Below are 15876 nucleotides of genomic sequence, written 5' to 3'. Positions count from 1 at the left end.
TCTATTCATTTCCTGAATTTTCTTCCTTTCTTCTACAATAACTCATTGAATCTCTCGAAATGCCCACGGTAAAGATTATATTGTGTTTTGTAGGATGAACCTATTCTCAAGGTCGTTGCCGTTGGTTATCGGCTACCAGTCCTTCACATTCTTGAACTTAGTGGTGAGGGTCGAACCCTGCTTAGCCAGAAGCCACTGACTTGTGGAGGGCCGATGTTGCCACTGGCTGACTGAGCCTGCGGAGTCGCTCAGTGAGGCCTCTTTGTTTTTCCGTGCATGATTGAGAATGACTGGCTTTACCCCAATAGAGGCCCACACCAGGTGGAGGAAGCCTCTGAAGGCCACAACAAACAAGCTGCAAACAAAAGAGCGCATGGACTGGACCATGGTCGCACACCACATGATCTTATGTTCGTTGTGCCTATATTTAGGTTTGTTTGGGCCCGCAATGACTTCAGGGCTGCGTACCTGTACGGAATGGCCGTATTTTGGTACGACTGAATTCCCGACTTTACGGAATACGGTTTTTACCGTTATGGTACGGCCTTTACAGTGCTGAAAATACGTTTTTTTTCAACTTAAAAATACGTTGTAAAATGTTTGTATACGGTTAAATTCTTGAAATAAACATTCAAATTTCTAGTTTCATTTAGTTTCTTAGCCTTTAAACCCGATATCTGATCCTGGCGGGCCCGATATTAGAAGTTCCCACGCCCGTTGCCAAGGAGAGTTTTTCTTTATTCAGTACGCAATATACTGATTAGTCTCGCGCACCGCGACACCGATCGTAGTTATCACCCTATTTTGAGGATCTGGAAACTTGTATCACATGTGTACAGCTGCTGTGCGAGACTACCCTGCATAGAATAATGGCGGCGGCCAACAGCTTTGAAATTTACACTATGTCATGATACTACGGGAACTTATGGCAAAATACAGGAAAATTTCAGCAATATAACAAGAAAAATTATTAGAGGGTAAGCAGCCCTGTGACTTCCTCCGCTGGCCTGGTGACGCTCGATCAGACAATGGAAAATGTTTGCTTCAAACATACTAAGCCACAGGAATGTTGTGAAGCAAGTTTTGAAGGTTACTGAGTAACAAATCCTGAAATCAAATTATAACCCAGCATAATTGTGCTTGCTATAGATGAACTGATGACTGTGCAATATTTTTTGTTCCAGAAGTATGAATTTGAAGTTGAAATGACCTGTGAGGGTTGTTCAGGAGCTGTCAAGAGAGTCCTGGAAAAGAAACGCAAGTTCATTTCTGATCATTCTGTCGATGTCTTCTTCCCAAAAGTTTTTTGCCGGGTGCTGAACAATATTTCTTGATAGAATTTAGATAATTCCTTTCAGTTATGTTCAGTTAGGCAGCAAAAGATCATGATGTCTTGTTGCTCTAATAGAAAAACCACCACCATCTTCATGAATTTGTCCAGGTTCTAACTTTTAAATTGTTTTGGCACAGAAAATAATGATAACTTATTATCATTATTAACTTAAATAATGATAAATTATTTGTCTGGGTTGTCCATCTACACAAAAAGCATATTGATGAACTCTGTATGTCATTCGGAATAATTTCGCACCCCAATGAAACTTGAAAAATTGAAATACAGAATTCAAATAACTGCCTTGATATTACTGGTCGAGCTGAAATCTTCCCCAAAACCTTCACATCAGTTAGTGCACTATGCGAATTCATACTCATAGTCATCCTTATCTAATGATGTTAAAAAAAGGTAATAACTTGGAATCGAGATGTGCTATTTTCAAAATTGCAATGTTTTTTCAGAAATTTCCGATTACACAATTGATATGGAAAAACAGAGAGTGTACGTCACTTCCGATTTGCCTTCTGATGATATCCTTGCAACTCTTCAGAAAACAGGAAAAAAGTCTACTTATATTGGAACAGTATAGTGTGAGTGTTCAATACATGATCATCAAAAGGCCAATGTAATTTGATTTCTTGGTTCTCGTCCGCCACTTTAAGCAAATGGATGAGGGTTTCCCTTCATCTTTCATCATCAATAAAACTGATTTTCCGATTGAAAAACACAAATTCTTTGAATAGTTTATCGGCCAGAAAAATCAAAAGTTGGTGCGGCAGTGTAAAGTTGTCATCACCAGGGCTTAAACTTCACCCCCTTCATTATTAATTATGTTTTTCTGTTGCTCTGGTCTTGTCCACAAGACAGTCATTTACAGTGGAACCTCTCTTAGTGGACACCTCTCTATTAAGGACACCACTTTGGTCCCAAATTGGTTGTTTCCAAGCAATTTGACCTCCCTAATCAGGACACCTACCTATCAAGGACAGCACTTGACAGTCCCAGGGGTGTCCTTGATAGAGAGGTTCTACTGTATAACCGGTAGTGAAAAGTATTGTTCATGTTGTATGAGTCGTGTAAAAGTGACCTATTTCGTTGCAGGGTTGGTTGCAGGACATTCCAGGACACCGTTATTTCCATTGACTTACATATGACGTGTTCGGTTACCTATTCAATTATGGTAGACCAATCCTTCATTTCTGAAACGTAGACTGGATACATCCATTATTTTGCTTGATGGTAGAGTCAAGTACCACTAATACATGCACTTCTGATGATTTGAGAAAAAAAATTTGGATTTCGTGAATTCTATTTATATTTTTGTTTTTATTCGACCTTGATATATGTAAGTTAATAAAAACAAAAACAACTTATCTTTGGCACTTTTTCCTGAAAATACTTTTAGTCAAGGTCTTTTAAAGTATGCATTTGAAGTCACTGCAATCCTGGTATAATGTATAATGTGTCTAGTATTATTACACAATTCTATGTTTATTTCATAATTTCAAGCAGTTGTTGAAATTTCCCCTATCATGTCATCATCCATTGAAGGAATAAAATGTGATTTGTGCAACTGAAATCTTGTAAAGGCCTCCATTAGTTTATGTGTTTTTCTTTTGGCACAAAAAGTAATTAAAGGTTTTATAATCATTCTGAACACTGATCTATCGATATATTTATGTATTTTAGAGTTCCATTTGCCTGTTGTGCAGGTGTGGCATTCTTCAGTTGAATGAAACTTGCCTCTTGTTGGTGGCGGAAAACAAGAGAATGATAGTCCCCATTGGCTATTTATTGTGCCCAAATTGAAAGCGTAACTACAGTGAAACCTCCCTTAGCAGACACCTCTCTATTAAGGACACCCTCTCTATTAAGGACACTAGTTTTGGTCCCAGATTGGTTGTTTCCATTCAATTTTACCTCTCTAATCAAGACACCTCTCTATTAAGGACAATCGTTCAATCATTCCTGAGGGTGTCCTTAATAGAGAGGTTCTACTCTAAAATGTTTTAAAATTGAGCTTCTTTTACAATTCCTCCAGAGCATTTGTCAGTGTTGCCATGTGGTCAATATTCGTCAGGCGAAGGTTCTCTTCGATAAATTTATAGTAGCTTGATGGCGCATCCTGCTTCATTCTCCAGAGGAAATGTAGGTGGCGTCCTGTCAGATGACCCAGTTTTTCCCTGAAAAAAACACCATTCTTTTTAACTGTTTTGTTTTTAAAATAAAGCAGTTGAAAAGAAATAAATTATTCGCGTCAATGGAATTGTGTCGTCAAAGACAAGAACACAAAGCAAAGTGTTTGTTTTCTATTTCATGTGTTTTAAAATGCGATTTTTAAAACCTCTGCGATAAGATCTTTAAGACAGTTTTATCTGTTTTCAAGTTGAAAGGGTCTTTGCACTACTGGTTGACCAATTGGTCTTCAAAATTAATACTTTTGAGGGTAGTATTGATAAATCGGGCCAACTTACTAGAATCCTTTTTCATGATGATTGTGGCTCAACCTCCTGGTATTAAATGATGACTCTTTTTATAATGAGTTTGGGAGGACAGTGGTCACAATGAACCCAGATTTACCTATCCAGACTGCTTTCCTTCATCCAGTCCGACACCATTCCAGCGTCCCAGCCCTTCACGCTGGGGGTCTGTGATCCAATATGTTCCCGCCAAAAGGCACAGGGTTGATGATGCAAAGTTGTATAAGGAGAATTTGAAGCCATGCTACATGCATTTGATGCTGTCGACAACAATTTGGTAGAAATCGTCTTGTCTTCTTTCCCATCTGTAACATTTATAGCAGTGTCGGGACCTTCCTGCGCCATCCTGGACTGCTGCCCGCAGTCTAAGGCCTTGCCCAACTCGGCCATCTTGTCCGCAATGATGTCCTCTCGGCTGAAGTCGTAATAGAGTTTGACTCCCAGCATGATTCCAAGCCATCCATCGGCAGCGTAATTTGGCTCCACCAGAACGGGGATGAAGGGTTTCTTAGTCTTAAAAGTGTATTCGGCCTCTGAAAACGACCAAACGCAAAACTTTATTATGATACAGGAAGTAAAAGACCTTTGCCCCTTTTGAGCTCTTGGACCTCGTCTTACCCGGGTGATTTCATCAAGGAATTTCTCTTGGAGGGGGAGGGGGAGTGTGAGGCTGCTAAAAGGTCATTTTGACGGATCGGTCATGCCAACGCACTACTGTTCCCAATATGTACTCGGCCACTGTGATTTACTTGGTCGGATTTGGTCGAAAAATCTGGTTTTGACTTCTTGCAAGTACCACCAGCAATTGCGATATACGACTGTGACTCTGTAAGTTTAAAAGAGACATACAGTGATTTCGTGTAGTACCTGCTCTGCAGTTCTGGCTATCCTTGTACCGCTTGGAGAAGAAGAGCAAAACTACATGCGCTCCCTCGACTGCCCGGGCCATCGCCTCCAGCGTGGAGCCCGCCATCCTCTCGACGTCTATCCAGACATTGTAGCCTCGTGACCGCAGCACGTCTCTCACTCTCAGGACCAGCTCCTGGCTATCCCATTGATAGCTCATCATGATGTACGGTTGATTTGACGAGTCGGTTTTATCGAAATTGTCTGAAAAGCCATTCAAATTTGATTATAGATTGTTAGTGTTGCTTGATCGTGGGTATCGCGACTTTGCCTAGAACTTGACATAAGCGATTAGAACTTCAAAATAAAGTAAATTCCAATTTCACAAGGCTGGGAGTCTGTTCTCTTGAAAACAAAGAACCTACTCCCACCCTTGAAATTGCGTGGCATTTACTTCGTTTTCAAAGAGTTCCAATTGCTTTGTATTTCAGTTCTAGCCTAAATGGCGGTACCTATATATTATGGCCAACCCTTAAATGACAGCAAAAACTCGGCCAAGAACTATTGCGACCGTCAAGATCAGACACCACCAGGAGTTAGTGATAACTCTATAAGATTTACGACAGCTCTTGTTGGCGAATGGCGGGATCTCGTGATGCGCGGCTTGGTCTTCATTTTGACACTGAAAGCATACACTTACTAGTTTAGTTCTCTACTTTAGTAAGCACGTCGCAATCTACCCATTACCTTCAATATCCTCCTGGGGTACCGCGCATGCTGGGCAACCTCCCCTGATATTCCATAGTATGCCTTCGGCCGTCTTCTTACAGGGATGACTCTCATTGGACGCCAGGCGTCCGAACAGACCAATCGCTTCCTTCTGGTTGCCAATCCCAGTGATGAGTCTGGCAGTCTCGTCGAAGGATAACGTCCAAAGGATATCCATGGCTTCTGGGAACATAATAAGCATCAAGGAATTAGTAGTAATGTTAAAGATTATTAACTTGCGATCGCCCCCGCATACCTAGAGCCAGCGAATAATGGTTGCGGTAATCCGCATGTCTCGTGGCTCGTGATTTTATTGCCGACCACCAAGAAAGCACATACATCCCCAGACAAAACTTACCAAACTGCTCATCAGGGTAACGATCCTCTTTGGCCATGACTAGAAGGATAGGAACAAACTCAGCGTCTGCGATGAGGGTTTTGTTGGCATCATTTAACGCAAGACGTCCTAGCCCTGAAGAAGGAATGAATGTGAAGTTGTTTAAAAAAGTGAGTTTGGGTTGTTCAATCGGAATTGCTGATTTTGTCAACCGGCCCAGGCATGAGATGGTCGCGTGCCATTTGTTAATGCCTTGGTCTGGTGTAGCATGTGTGGTTGTTCCTCACAATTCAGTGTTTCCTAACTATAAACAGCTGGAGAGACCATGACTTTTAAATAGGGGAAACACAGAAAAAACGTCGCAATAGTCTTTCACAGTTCCCAAACAATAATTAAGGCTAAACAATCGCAAACTGAAATACTCAAAAACGTAACAACGGGGTTGGGGGCATGGAGGGAGGGTCATAATGTCCTATATCGTTCCAAGGAATATACTGATACGTTCGTCTTCTATGTCTTCACTCAACACAAGAAATGTTTCAAACTCGTTTTCCTAAACTTGGACTACGGCTGTTGCGTTTGCGCTGACAATAACAACTAATTAATCCGTGTTCTTCATACTTTCAATTTTGATGCTGGGGGCGACTCTCACCTTTGAGGAGTTCTGTAGCATGCCAACCCATAGAATCCCGCTTGTCAACATCAACGGCAGCCTCTCGGATTCGAGACAAGAGCAGGCGCATCGGCGCAACATTATTCGCCCGGAAGACCCCGCTCTGTTCCTCATCTGCAAGATAGGCGACGCAGAGGAGAGCCACCAGGGCCATTTGATGGTCCTTGGACTCCATGAAGGGGATGACGGCTTCGAGGACTCCCGCTCCTCGCAGGCGGTCCCTGTTCGCGTAATCCATGGAACAGTTGTAAAAGAGTTGGATGATAAGAAGAAGAACGAATTCGGTTGTCTGAAACGGGTCAAAATAAGCAATGTGAATATATTGTGAACTCGGCCCGTCGCGTCTTTCTTGATAGCGTCGCCTCTGTGAATATTGTATGTATTCGAGTCGCAACGCTGGAGTGCTAAAGGGTTAAATATCACGTGATACGAAGGGTAACTAAAATAGTTCCAGGTTAAGATTTCTCTACTTACATCTTGCAGTTCATTCCTGAAATAATTCTTGCCTTTGGAGTGTACAAAAATGATGAGAACTTCCAACAGTCTAGGTTCTCCAATCAGCCCCTTCCCGAAATCTACGTCACTGTCCGTCCCATTGACCATGATAAGCGAGATATGAGAGGCCAACAGCCGCGAGTACTCTTTTGTTTCCTCGTCCGACTTTTCATGTCCCCACCCAGAGCATAGGTGCAACTCCAACATTTTTCTAAGCGTTGGAAATATATCTTTTTGAGTGGCAAACTTTTTGAAAAGTCTTCTCCTGTTTGAAAATTGTGTCTCCCTCGGCAACCCGTCTTGCACTGTCGATAACCTTTCACTAAGAAGAATCAGCGCTTCCTGGTATCGTGTGTCATCCAAAGCAGTTTCCGAATTCAAATCATTTGAAAACAGACCAATCAAATAGGATAACGTATTCGTGAGCCAATCGGTGTCGACCCCACACGACTCTTCCTGTTGGGTTGGCCAATCGGATTCGCTGAGGAGTCGATTATCTTTTCTGAAGTATTTGAATGATTTCTGGTGTTGTTTTTCCATGTACTTGATAGATGCTGTTTTGTCGAAGTGCGTGGAAGGTTCCAGGGACTCGGAGGACATCACTTGGTTGTGACCTTCGTCAATATGACCGTTTTTATCCCTAACAATCGATGACACTTCTCCATGTTCTTGGGACCTCATTAAACGCTTTTGGAACCTTTGGATGAAAAAAGCGGTAAGAAGAGAAATGATCCCTGCGTTTTGCAATTTTTAGTAGTCCATGTACATAGTAGTATTTACGGTACACTGTGATGTGTATGATTTCAAGTCTCCAATTCCTCAATCGTATGAAATATACATGTATAAAGCAGATTTAGCTAAATTCGTGCAGGACTTGGTGACACCACGCACCCAAGTCGTTCGTAGTGGTTGCGAAACCTGCCTATTCCGGCTGCAGCAGCCACGCGGAGAACTCGCCTCGCAATGCTTTTAGCACTCAAAATAACTTGCTGTTCTCCTGCCTGCCATAATAGGCACACCACAACGGGGCCGAGACGCGGCGGCCGGGACAATAGCACATCGTTGAATTAAGACAATTATTTGTCGTCACGGTTTTGAAATCTGGGTTGCTTGTGGTCTCTTGACCTAGAGTTTTACTTACCATTTTCCAATGCGTTTAGGAAAACGGCCACGACGTTGTTTCTCTGACATATTTTGCCCATGAATGTGAGCGTTTATGTTGAGTTCACGACCCCGTGTGGCCGATGGGCATTTTGCAGCTCGTGATGCAAGAAATATAACAGTTATGTCATATCCAGTCAAAGCTTGAAGAGTGTTGAGTTATTAGGCCTAGGCCTATCGTTCGAACGGATGATAACACTTGTATTGGCACATTGTGAGAATACGCAATATGTACAATTTGTCACATTCAAGGTTCATGTCGGCCACTTCTTGTCCAGTTGTCTCGAAAAGCAAATATTTGTAAGTGCTCTCTTTTGGCATATATATATATTTGACTAGATCAAAGGACGACGGTGTAGGCCTAATGTAAATGGTATAATATTGATGCATTATATTGCAACTGTCAGAAATTACAATTTGTTGGCTTTCGTTGAACGTTATTTAGCTTTTCTATCACCATTATTTTCCTCTCCCCAATGTTGCCTAACCGTAAACGGTTGGAATGTTTCTCGTACCAACCTGAGATCAGGCTTTTCTTACTCGGACTGTCGTTTGAAATATCGACATCAGGCGGGTATATTGAAAACCACTATACTGGTGCCAGGGTCCGGCGCTGTGCCGGGGCCGCTGTAGACTCCCGGGGCAGTCCATTGCGTCATCCTAATTTGATCTCTTAGGTGAACCTGGACGAGGCCGGTCGAGTCCATTGCCTCCGGCCGGATCCGGAGTGTAGGGCGCGTTGTCTTCGGAAGCTTGTTCCAGCCTTTTTCACAAAATTTTCAGCTTTCTCTCGAGATGACTCCCACTTTAGAGCAAAGTAGGACAAGAGCAAAGCAGTACAAAAGTATTACAAAAGTATTGACCTGGATTGGTTACTTATTCGTTTCAGCACGACAAAGCACAACCAATGTATTTCTCAGAGACAGCCTGGATTTCTCCGGATGTGAAAGATCTTGTTCTCAGTGTTTATTCGCAACGACGATCACAACGAATGTCGTTGTGTCGACGTCTTTCATTAGCCAGTATAAATTTGGGTGATAAATTTGACCAATTAGAACAGTCGTAGTAAATAACGTTCGGTAGCGCGACATTAGAGTTGGAAATTTTTGGTTTTTTCACACTTTTTGGCTGATTTTGGTCAGTTTTCGTGAGGTTTTTTCCTTGACAACGTTATTCTGGTGTATATATATATCTGTAATGCTATATAATGCTATATTATTTAAAGAAAGAAAGAAATGAAAAAAAATGGATAGACCTATGAAACTTCAGATGAGAATCTAGGCCGCTGCGATCAGGCCATAAAAGGCATAGGCCTAGGCCTACATGAAATGAATGAATGAGTATAGGCCCAGTAACAGTAGGCCTAGGCCCTTCTCCTAGTAAGAGGCTTACATATTTTCCATCTCGCACCACACATCAATCTAGGCTACAAAGAACTCGTGCAAAGGCCGCGTTGGCAATGGTCAGACAGAGTTAACTCAATGATTTTTCAAATCGACAAATGTCATCCTTTTTTGAATGTTTCTTCTTTCAATTTCAGGACCTTACTCTAATAATGGCTACTGGTGATCTGAACAATAATGTCCGGAAGTTGCAGGGAATGTTAAAGAAGATAAATTACGAAAAAGATGCAGATATAAAAGGGTATGCTCCTTACTCATAGAGGCAGCAAAGTGGTTCAGACCACTGATTTGTTTGGTTGATGTAGCTTAGTCAGTTGGGTTCTACCTTGGTACCTGGTACCTTGGTATCAATCGGCTATTGTAAAATTCCCCATCCCTCCTCAAAGATTAGTACGGTAAGGATTTAAAAGGTACACGTTAGAAGCAAGTGAAGACATTCCTAATGTCTATTTTTCAGGCTAACACAGGGTCAGTCGAATTCCTTCTTCCCAATCTATCATTATCTGTTCGTGAACTACAGCCAGCCGTTCTCACAGAAGATTATGGAAATGAATATAGAACTTTATGGCAAAACCGATTTGCGATTCATTGAGTCTATGTACAAGGTGGGTGCAATACTTGACTTGCCAAACTCAGAAATGCAGCGCCACTCGCGGACAAAGATAGAACAACTCGACATTTTTTTCACCGGTTTTCGCTGCGCATGCGTACCAGCCGCCATTATTAGTTTCCGGATGGCTGGTACGCATGCGCAGCGAAAACCGGTGAAACAAATGTCGAGTTGTTCCATCTTTGTCCGCGAGTGGCGCTGCATTTCTGAGTTTGGCAAGTCAAGTATTCGCTTATTTTAATTGATGAAGTTGAATTCACCTGAGTAAAAGATTGACAATGTCAACATGTCAACTTGATTTATGACACCAGTCCATCTGAAGCAAGCTTTGCTAGTATTGCTGATAAAAACTTTGGATTCTCTCCCAATAATGATGTCTGTATGCACTGCAAGTTGGTTCGGCATACTATGAGTCCATTGCAAGACTTCTTCTTCAGCGTTCGCTCTGCACTTGGAGGTGTCATTCTCCTAGGAGTAATCCTCCTCCAAGGCGGGATGAGCGTATCCTGCGTGCCACTACGGTTAGGCGCCAATTGGGTTTATTGGCCTAGTGGTCCGACTTTGGCGAGAGAGATAGAGTCCACGCAAGCTACTCATGTTTCTCACTTGGTGGGGTCTTAGCTTGCCCCGGCATAGACACCAGATACAAGGTCAAGGAACCTTGGTTTTGAGTCTCATTCGAAGGACTGTGAAGAGCCAGGAATTTTAATTGCAAGACTGAAATTTGTGAGTGCGTAAAATCTTAGGTATCCGTATATTTGTTTTTGTACATTTCAGATTTTACGAGATATGTTCCATTACAAATCACCAATAACAAAGGAGCAGTTCTTTGCTGGCGGCTTCATTGAGAAGAAGGTTATTATGTGCACAGACATTATGAGGCTCGTGTTCGAAAAGCATCAATCTTTGAAACCCAAGCAGGTCAAGGCATTCAAAGTTCCAGTAAGTATGTAACTTGACTCGCTTATAGTCCTTTGAATGAGACGTTATACCGAGGTTCCTAGTCTCTGGTGTCTATGCCATGGCCAGTTGAAGACCCCACCAAGTGAGAAACTTGAGTAGCTTGCGTGGACTCTACCTCTTGACCAAAGTCGGAGTCGCAGAAATAAGATACGATTGAATTTGAAGTATCTAGTTTGACATGTTTTGAATGAGTTTCTGTTTTTCCAGGGCCCATTTGCGTACGGCAACACCAAGCCTGTGAAGAGTGGCAGTGCCAATAGTTCAGTTGATAGTACTTGTAGTAGCAGTAGAACTGGTGAGATATTGTCGCTTTGTCTTTCCATTCAAAACTCTAGATTTCTAATAGGATTCTATAGTTTGTTTCATGGCAAAAAGAAATATTGCATATCGCTCTCATTCGCATATCTGCTATGCCACTGATCTCTGCTGGCAGAAATGTGAAAATATTACATGTTCTTGATTGTCATGATGCGTTGCACTCCTACAACTTGACATTTCTATGTCAACGGTGCACCCGCACCCCTCCAGGCAATACAGTCCTCAGTCGTCTCTGACAACACCTCCCTTGCAACTCCTGCTCTCTCAGCATCATTGGCTACAGCATCCACTTGTCTTAAAATCTGTGGAGGAAACTTTCGAGTGACCTATCCTCCAATTTGAGTAACAGAGTTCAAGTCCACGTAAATCAGGTTTGATTTGTAAAAGTATATTGTACAGTAGAACCTCTCTCAGCGGACACCTCTCTATTAAGGACACAATCTCTATTAAGGACACTAGTTTTGGTCCCAAATTGGGTGTTTCCATACAGTTTGACCTCTCTAATCAGGACACCTCTCTATTAAGGACAGCACTTGTCAGTCCCGAGGGTGTCCTTAATAGAGAGGTTCTGCTGTATATTATTCTCGATTTCCCATTTGCAGCTTTGTACAAATGTATGTCACATGTACTAATTTTTTGCTTTCAGATTCCAAAGAGAAGAGAGCTGCCACCAAAAAGCCACATGTCGTCAACGAACTCCGCAACCCAAAGAATAAATATACCGCCAGCAAATTTAATGTGTCTGCTCCTCATATTCCAACTAATTCGAAATCCCATTCCATGCCCTCACCGATCCATAAGCACTCCAAAGACCTGTCGCACAGCTCTCCTATCGTTAAAGGTAAAATAACACCAAAACGTACACCTAATTCTAAGGTCGGTCCTTTAACTAATCCTGTTGCAATGATCAGTCCATGTCGCCAGCAGCATCTAAGTAACGAGGTGCCTCCAATGAGTCATGTTGAAAGTGGTTGGATGGAGTTTGTTTCGTTCACAAGGGGTAAGCGTTTTGACTGGAGACCAGCATGCTCGCACAAAATAACGTATGCACTCTCTTTGACGCCAAGTTGTCTGTGTGATTTCGAGTGTCCTACTGAAGGATTTTGTTGCTGTGATTTACAATGAATCGTCTTATCCTCATGTAACCTGCCTGGTGCACATTTTCAACCCTGCACTTCAAGACCTTTTGTTTTTAAAGAACGATTCTGCCTAACATTCCTTGTTTTGAGTACTTACTTCAAAGATATAGAAATTATCACCAGCTTGGCTTGAAGTGGTACCCAATGTTTCATCCCAGTAGCTACATGTATGTGGTTACCATTTGCTAACTTGTCACTACTTACTACAGGGGCTGACAAATCAGTTCACTACCGCGTACCACATGAGGAGGCCGCTGAACAGAGCCTGGATCCTATTGACATCATCGCCATGACCCCTGGGGCCAGTTCTCAACCTGGTCCTGTACCGCGCTGCCGTTCAGTTCCTGAGATGGTGCAGGTCGCAGACTCTGTGAGTATCTGAAAGTTCCCCTCTGTCTAATCGAAGCTGTTGTGCCTCAAAAGCTGAAGTTGTGATCGTAACGTTAAATCTGAACACAGAAGAAGAAGAAGAATCTAAACTGCTGCTCACATTAACAAGGGAGGACTCTGCCTCTCATTTTTCCCAAGTGCTGACGTTTGTCATAGATGAGGGTCCTACAGATATCTCAAGTTTTACGGATTTGTTGAAAATGGCCCAATGAATCATTTTTTGGACTTCTGAAAGCGAACTTGTGACTCTTTAATGCCCCGAATGTCATTTAAAGTCCCGAAAATCTGATCAAAAGGAATATTTCTGTTGACGTTGACTCTCATCGTTGCTGAACCTGTCCTTAAGGGGAAGGTACCTTGTATTTCTTATATAGGTATCACTTGCTTGTTATTGTGTACTTATCCAATTTCAGATGGCGAAGAACCTCACAGACCGGTTGGTGTCAGTGGAGTCCAAGCTGAGTGGCATTGAACACGTCATGGAACGCCTAGCGGTATTTGAACCCCGTCTCAACACGATAGAAAGGTCTGTCAACTATCTTGAGGAGCGCAACGCAGAGACACCAATTTTCACCCCTTCACAATTGGAGAATCTCCTGGCCAGGCTCACAATTCTGGAGAATAAGGTCGCCATAATGGATTCCCAGGTAATTGAATTCATTTTCGAAAGAGAAAAAATAATTAAGGGGCGAGGAAAATTTTGTTTACTGTGGGTGTTTGATTCAAAAAAACTTACTAATATTTCACTTATTTTCACAAGGGTTTTTGTCAGGCAGCTTGTTTTTGGTAACTAAGTCAGCTGTCCTAGAGATTTCAGCCCAAGACCCCCAGAGCTTTGTGGTCAGGTTGGTGTCCTCTGGCCAGTATTCCTCTATTCTTCATCAGGGAGAAGGTCTGGTCTCCAGAGCCACATTTAAATTGTGCAAAGTCCATTCTCTGAAACTAATACCACAAATTTTTTTCAAAAATAAAACATACACAATGAGAAGTTTTTCTTCCATTTTCTCCTTCCAGTCGTCCAGGACTTCAGTTCCTAGTGCTCCGTCCCCTCGAACTGAAGGACACATTGGTGCCAAAACCGGCTTGGCACAGGGGGTCTATGAAGGTAGGATTCTTGTGTTTCACTTGACAAAACTACTCACCAATTTTGGTGGCGATCCGCCTGTCTGTAAAGGAGCAAATCTATAGACGCACTTTAATCATGTTCAATTCCTGTTCATATTGAAATATTGTGGTATACATTATCAGTGCTTTTCAAGTTTAAAAATCCTTGAGTAATAGCTGTTTAGGTAAACAAGTATCAGCTTATACATGTACCATAATCCGTATTCCTGCAAATTTGTCGTTTTCATAATCAGTGGTTGTATGAGTCTAAGACAAGTACTGACATGTTTTCATTTGTTTGCCGACTCTCAGGGTCTCCAACTACACTGCCTCCACATTCGCCGCCTGTGAGGGATCCATCCGATGTCCTGTCTCCGATTAGCGTCATGGCGCGGGACAACGTAGGCCTGCCTGGTTCAGTCATGTCGCCGGACCTGTCCCTCGTCTTGCGAGCAGAGGAGGAGGCCGGCACCAGGTCCAGCACCCCAGAGGAAAAGACGAAGAAGGATGCGTCGCTGTCGATTCATTTCGTTGATACTCCGACTTGCAACCAGGCTAAGCGAGTGTTTGAAATGTGAGTCATGTTGGCATTTGCGTGCCACTACAGTTTGGCCTTAGTTGGGGATATTGGACGAGTGTCTCCGTTAAGGAAGGAATTCCATTTCACAAATAAAAAAGTCATTCCGATTTTTGGTGATTTTGCACAAGAAATGAAAAATATTTCGATAGGCCCTTTGCCAGATACGTCAGTACCACCTAGGGTCCGAAAGACAAACCATCTTTACAATAGATCTTCAAGGTATAAGATATTTACAAAGACTAGTAAAAGCTTTTACTACAGTTTTCTACAGAGATGGCCAGTGTAAATGTACATGAAGTTTAAAGTAAAAGCATTTACTAGTCTTTTATAAATACCAGTCATTGTCTGGCGTTTTTGACCGTAAAAACCTATTGTAAAGGTAGTTTGTTTTGTCGTCCCTAGGTGGTACCGGCATATCTGGAAAAGGGCCTATTCTTTATTAGAGAGCAGAGACAAATATTCTTACCTTTTTTAATTGTATCTATTTTTCAGGATTCGAGATACAGAGGGCCGTTTGTCCAAGGATGAAAATGAACCACCGGCAGACCAGTGAATCCTGGTTTCGTGTGAAAATGAAAATGCAGACGTTGACTTCTATCTGGTCAGTTTTGATGATTGGTTAATCGGGGATGAATTCGATATTTGGAATATCATGCAGTAAATCAGATAGACAATTTCGTTAACCTGGTTACTTAGTTAAATTTGTGAAATATTTCTATGTCGGTGTTTTTAAAAATATAGTATCAAATGCTAACTAAAAAATTCACAAATATTTCAACTCTTATGCGTTTTTCCAGTTAAAAGCTTTAAGTTTTTCAACAAAGTGCGATATTTAGTTTACCACCTGTCAAATATGAGCAAATTTGCCAACCTTTAGCTTTGCTTATTTTACACAGTGTTAGCTTGATGTGTAAGTTGGCTTTCTTAAAAGGTCTCAAGATTAGCATTGTTGAGTTTGAATTTGTATTTCAAGAGAAAGGCATAGGAAATATGCCTGTGATAATGTAGGTTCATTTGAATTGATTTCTCTATTACGCATTTGTACTGGTTTACAGATTTTGTGTTCAGTTTGGTGTAAATTAAGTTAGAGAGATTACAGGGAGACGTGATGGGACACCCACAAGGGAGACTATAGAAAAGAGCCAAGCAGGTCACGTTACTTAACACAAAGTTGCCTATAGGGGTCTCGCCTTTGTCGGAGGACATCAAAACTTCTCGCGCTATAAGTACAGTGGAACCCCCTATTAAGGGCACTCTCGGGACTGACAAGTAC

The 15876-nt window shown here is 42.0% G+C and overlaps 2 protein-coding genes across 2 annotated transcripts; one reads left to right on the top strand and one right to left on the bottom strand.

Annotated features, from left to right (window-relative positions):
• Window positions 1–3362: 3362 nt before the first annotated feature.
• Window positions 3363–7682, bottom strand: LOC135493536 (uncharacterized). The gene is made up of 7 exons (XM_064780936.1): window positions 6915–7682; window positions 6420–6729; window positions 5789–5902; window positions 5410–5613; window positions 4684–4926; window positions 3917–4349; window positions 3363–3519 (listed from the first exon to the last, which is right to left on the bottom strand). Exons 1-7 carry the CDS (start codon window positions 7614–7616, stop codon window positions 3363–3365), a joined length of 2163 nt encoding a protein of 720 aa, XP_064637006.1. The 5' UTR covers window positions 7617–7682.
• Window positions 7683–9017: 1335 nt separating this feature from the next.
• On the top strand, window positions 9018–15614 carry LOC135493782 (centrosomal protein of 44 kDa-like). The gene is made up of 11 exons (XM_064781348.1): window positions 9018–9233; window positions 9637–9740; window positions 9957–10104; window positions 10887–11051; window positions 11280–11367; window positions 12037–12231; window positions 12739–12899; window positions 13333–13566; window positions 13934–14024; window positions 14336–14597; window positions 15096–15614. The coding sequence occupies exons 2-11, from the start codon at window positions 9652–9654 to the stop codon at window positions 15154–15156; spliced, it is 1494 nt and encodes a 497-aa protein (XP_064637418.1). The 5' UTR covers window positions 9018–9233; window positions 9637–9651; the 3' UTR covers window positions 15157–15614.
• The last annotated feature ends 262 nt before the right edge of the window (window positions 15615–15876 follow it).

Source organism: Lineus longissimus, chromosome 9, assembly GCF_910592395.1.
Source record: "Lineus longissimus chromosome 9, tnLinLong1.2, whole genome shotgun sequence".
Taxonomy (NCBI): Eukaryota; Metazoa; Nemertea; class Pilidiophora; order Heteronemertea; family Lineidae; genus Lineus; species Lineus longissimus.
Note: the sequence above shows the minus strand (reverse complement) of the source record. Positions and strands in the feature narration are given on the sequence as shown.

Bases quoted from the DNA above. Each gene is read 5' to 3' on its own strand.
- LOC135493536 (XM_064780936.1), bottom strand. From the start codon at position 7,616: ATGAGGTCCCAAGAACATGGAGAAGTGTCATCGATTGTTAGGGATAAA. The intron at 5,903-6,419 runs GTGAGAGTCGCC...TTCCTTCTTCAG, and splicing joins TGCTACAGAACTCCTCAAAG to GGCTAGGACGTCTTGCGTTA. The intron at 5,614-5,788 runs GTAAGTTTTGTC...TTATGTTCCCAG, and splicing joins TTACCCTGATGAGCAGTTTG to AAGCCATGGATATCCTTTGG.
- LOC135493782 (XM_064781348.1), top strand. From the start codon at position 9,652: ATGGCTACTGGTGATCTGAACAATAATGTCCGGAAGTTGCAGGGAATG. The intron at 9,741-9,956 runs GTATGCTCCTTA...TCTATTTTTCAG, and splicing joins AAAGATGCAGATATAAAAGG to GCTAACACAGGGTCAGTCGA. The intron at 12,232-12,738 runs GTAAAATAACAC...TACTTACTACAG, and splicing joins CAGCTCTCCTATCGTTAAAG to GGGCTGACAAATCAGTTCAC.